Here is a 4853-nt window from a genome sequence, read left to right as displayed (position 1 = left end):
ACTCTGCTTCAGAAGTTGCTTTGACTAAGATACATGGCTATTTTATTGACTATACACAGATACTAAGCAGCATCAACTGAGTGTTCAAGAAGATACAGAGCAAAACACCTTGACTTCATAATCTGGAAGTGATAAGTGTTTTCTAAACATCTACTGAGTCAGTCAAAAGTCCTTTTATGCAGCAAGGTCTGCAACTGTGCTGTTCACCACTGTATGTGCAGCTCAAACTCCAAATATCACAGGATTAGCAGCCCCAATGACCAATCAACAGTCCTTCAATGCATCCATGCAAGTGCTACTGCATTAAATGAGTGTTGTGTGTACATTCAAGAATGGACTGAGTAGCTTCTGTCTTTATGAAAACACAGTGCCCATAATTAAACCTCCTAAAGGCAATTCAGGTATGCTGAAGATCTAAAAGCTTTGTAGTGTTAGGTACAAACAAAGCCAAAATGAAACTCCTTGCTACTTTGTAGGGAGTAACCAGTAAGAATACAAAACTATGCAGTTTGCAATCTTTGCCCTTCATGAAAAACTTGATGCAATCATACCTGCCACCCAATAAACATGCCCCCACACTTTATTAACATCTGTGCAACATGATAATTCAAATAAAGTCTCCACTCTATCCCAAATTGGAAAACAAGCCTTTATAAAAATACAGTGCTTTAAAAAAGATATCAGCATGTTATTAAAGTTATCACCATATCAAAACCAGATCTTTTTCAAAGTGTTTCATACACAGACTTCATAATATCAAACAGACTCTTTCAGGTAGTTAAACATACACACTGCCCTCCAGTTCTGCTGAACTTCCCCTCTGACTAAATACCAAGTCAATTACCTACATCAAATCTTCAAACAATTTCCAATCCTCTCCCTTTAATTAGTATATATTACCATCATGGCATTGAAGTAGGCATTCATTTGAGGTAGTATTTAAGTCATAAGCTGCAAGCCTCCATCTACGACTAGAACACTTCCCGTAACATATGGGGATTCTAGAAGAAAGACAACAGCTTGTGCAACCTCATGAGGCTCTCCAAATCTTCCAAGGAGAATTGCTTTCTTCAACTGATCTTCTTCCAAATGGCTGGTCATCTCTGTGTGAATAAAGCCTAAGAGAGGAGAGATATTTGAAGAGTTACCTAACCTTCACCTAAATTTATCTAGTGGATTTTTCACTGAATCCTACAAAGTGAAATCTATTACCAGGGTTCAGCACCACCTACCGTTCTTCAAAGTCTCCACAAGCAATCCCCATCATTTTACAACCAAGACCAAGTTTTTATCTGACCCACAAAGTGTCTTTCAGTTTTGGAAGCACTGATGCAATAATCAAAATGCAGAGCTCTATAGAAGTCCATTAACAACAACAAAAAGTAACTAAAATTGAGTCCCAAACCCATATTTAATATCACTTTTCTGAATGACACAATACACTCATTTCACCAAAACATTCTCAATTAAAATAGAAGTAGGAAATCTCTGGCAAGAAATCCGCTCAGCTTGCAAGTGTTTCTATTGTATTTCAGAACTCATGACAGTGGTTGCATAATTTCCATTATATCACTTATTTGAAAAATATTTCTTGACATTTTTGAAGGACATTCATTAACAATCCTCAATTATCTGATATTTGGCTTTCCCATTGCTGCACATCTCTTCACATAAGCTGCAGCTTCATAAAAAGCTGATCTTATCTGCTTTCTAGCTGCCACCAAGAGGGGAAAGGGCCCCTTTTCCTTTCTACTGTACAACTCTCCCGCTTCGTGATGGCTCTGGACCCTTCAGTGAGCTGCTTAATTCAATAAAGAACAAAGGTATTTTTCCTGCCTAGTTCACAAGCTGAACTTGTTCATGCAGAAGTCTGAAAGGCGTCAGAGGTAGCACAAGGTAAACAGCAGAGTACACAGTTATGAATGGAAAAAGTCAGAAATAGAGTGAAAATAGAGAGGGTGGTGGTTTCCTTGTACTGGATCATCTTATGAAATCACAGCCTTGTCTTCACAAAACTAACTTTCCCAACTCCCTCCTTTTACTACAGGGAGAGACCAGGATGCTTTTATGACAGCTTCTCGTGGTCTGTCACGTTTCTCTAATAACAAATAAGCATTGTCTAGCAGGAGACAAGGGTAGCTGTCTGTCTATAACTACTTCTAATCCTTCCATCTGCAAGGTCAGCAAGTGCTGAAGGAAGAACAAAGGGGAAAAAAAAAAGACATTTATTATGTAACAATGGATAAAGGAATAGGTAGATTCACTCTTTCAAATTCTCAGCGTTCCCTTAAAAAGACTGAAGGTTGTGTATAAAAATATATTATATTTTAAACCACAAAAGAAAAAGAAGACTGATTAAAAACATTTACTTTACAAAACTGAAGAAAATAACAGCAACTTGTCTAAAGTTACCTTGAGAGTACAAGCAATATCCACAGTCAAGGATGTAGGAATTTCCCAAAAACTAACCTGGAGCAACAACGTTGACTCGAATTTGCTTTCTTCCTACTTCTTTAGCAAGAGAGCGTGAAAATCCCACTAATCCTGCTTTGGTAGCACTATACACACTCTGACCAGAGTTGCCTTTAAGTCCTACAATACTTCCTAAAATAAAGAAACATCAAAGAGAAGATTAAGTGGCTAACTTGAAACCTTGTACTAGCTTTATCATTTTAGTTTTAAATTTGGAATGAAAAATGAGATTACAAGAAAAGGAGTCAAATATATATTTTTCTGTATGCACTTTATAGCCTACAGCTAGGATAAGCAAGTTCCCCAATTATCTGTGAGCTTGTGCAATTCATGTATCTATGTTGACCAACAGGCACCAGGAGAGCAAAACATAGAGCTTTCTAAAACAAGTATCCTTTGACAGATTAAATAAAAATTAAAAAGAAAAAAGTTGACTGTACCTATTGGTTCTTAGTTAATAAATAGCAGCTGATAGATTTAGATACTGAAAGAACTGATAAAGAATGGAAAAATTCTTTAGTCAACAAAATATAAACTCTGAGGTTTTATATTTAGAAGTTGCTGAAAATACACAAAAGAGTATTTCTTCATAGAGAAATGCTAAATCAAGAATGTCTAAATACAAAGAAAATTAAAATAAGTCAATTGTAACAAGTTACACCTGCTAAACCTGTCTAGAAGACTAGTACACAGAATTCCACTGGCTTGCACAAACAACTTACCTATATTGACAATAGCACCTCCCTGTTGTTGAATCATGTCTTTTAAAGCAGCTTTGCATGTCAACATTGTTCCCAAAAGGTTAGTGTGAATCTGGGCTATCATATCTTCAGTCTTGGTTCTCAGTAACAAACCATCCCTGACAGACCAAAGAAATCCAAAATAACTCACTGAACAACCCCACTGATCATGTTTGCTCATAATCAAACACGACTGGTGAATGGAAGGAATATTAAGGGGAGTCTATACAGTTCTATATGCTCTGGCATTCAAAATAACAACATTGCAAGGACAACACAGAGCAAGAATAAAAGTTATCCATGCTTCTGGCAACAAAGCCTCTTTTACAGAGAGGCATTAGACATTGTCTCAGACCATTCTGGGGGAAGAAGCGGAAAAAAGAGGAGTAGAGGGGGAACTCAAACTCAGAATGCAGAAACTACAGTGAAAGCTGTATCATCTGTTAGCATTTTACTGCCATCAGGAACAAAATATTGGTGAGCACTTAATACTGTTTTCAGATGTGCTCATTAACAGCACTTAGGAAATGCAAAGGCCCATTACAATGAGATGCCTTCATCTAGAATTACACGTAATCTTGGAACAACTAACCTGTTGATCCCAGCTGCATTAACCAAGTAGTTAACAGGACCTAAATTCCTCTTCATCTCCTCAAAAGTCTTTTGGACTTCTTGTTCATTGGATACATCACAGCTAAGTGCCAGATGTCCTGCTGTATTGAAATAAAGACACATCATAATAACAGTAAAAGCTGGTATATCATTCACAAACCTTCTTCAGAATTTATCAACTCAATTACAAAACAGATGTTGAACTAGCTATAATTTCAGGAACCCACTTAATCTCCAGAGAATTAAATAAAGACAATTTTCAAGTATTGTATTGACTAGTTAAGTGACAATTCCTTGATATTTTTCACCTTTTGAAATCAGAGGTTCAGCATGAGCAGAGAGGTCTCAGTTCTGGCTTATTCAGGAACTGAGGATGACTCAATTCATACCACCTCTGTTGTGACCCTAAACAATTCTTTTCATCGTAAAATTCATATGCTGCAGATGGAATACGTAATACACTTAGCTTTCTCAACGAATAGTGTGGAAATAAAATTGTACTGACAACAAAGCTTTTCTTTTCAATTTCTCGGCCTTTATTTTCATTTGCATCTAGTTAAACAATGAAAGTTCTTTAATGACTTACTACTTTTGCAAGTTACCTAAGCATTGGACAGTGAAGAGATAATTGCAAAGCAGCATACATACCACCAAGATTACGTGCAGTGCTTTGGGCTACTTCCAGATTTCTAGCAACGATCGCCAGGCGATAGCCCTTCTGTGCCAGTAGTTCTGCAACAGCTTTGCCTATTCCTCGGGATCCTCCAAAAATGGCACAAACCTTGCCCATCTTCAAAAATAATTCACAAGTTTCAAATAAACCATGCCCAAACAAACCATGTTCAGTATAGCAAGAGAATAACTACTGTTCTTGTCAGCATCACAGCCTTTACCAGTTTGTTGCATTTTGTAATAGCAGGTTATAGAATTAGTGTTTTGTTATTTTTTTGTTCACCAAAATATAAACACTTGAACTAAATTAGACATCACTCCTGCAAATGGAAGTTAATTCTTAATGATTGCTGAGCT

At 36.8% G+C, this 4853-nt stretch overlaps 1 protein-coding gene across 1 annotated transcript; it reads right to left on the bottom strand.

Annotated features, from left to right (window-relative positions):
- Positions 1 to 498: 498 nt before the first annotated feature.
- Positions 499 to 4614, bottom strand: CBR4 (carbonyl reductase 4). The gene is made up of 5 exons (XM_009079719.1): positions 4473 to 4614; positions 3805 to 3925; positions 3195 to 3331; positions 2470 to 2604; positions 499 to 1118 (listed from the first exon to the last, which is right to left on the bottom strand). The coding sequence occupies exons 1-5, from the start codon at positions 4612 to 4614 to the stop codon at positions 940 to 942; spliced, it is 714 nt and encodes a 237-aa protein (XP_009077967.1). The 3' UTR covers positions 499 to 939.
- Between the last annotated feature and the right edge of the window lie 239 nt (positions 4615 to 4853).

Source organism: Acanthisitta chloris, unplaced genomic scaffold (genome assembly GCF_000695815.1).
Source record: "Acanthisitta chloris isolate BGI_N310 unplaced genomic scaffold, ASM69581v1 scaffold9768, whole genome shotgun sequence".
NCBI classification, from domain to species: domain Eukaryota; kingdom Metazoa; phylum Chordata; class Aves; order Passeriformes; family Acanthisittidae; genus Acanthisitta; species Acanthisitta chloris.
This window is presented reverse-complemented; position numbering and strand designations above follow the sequence as displayed.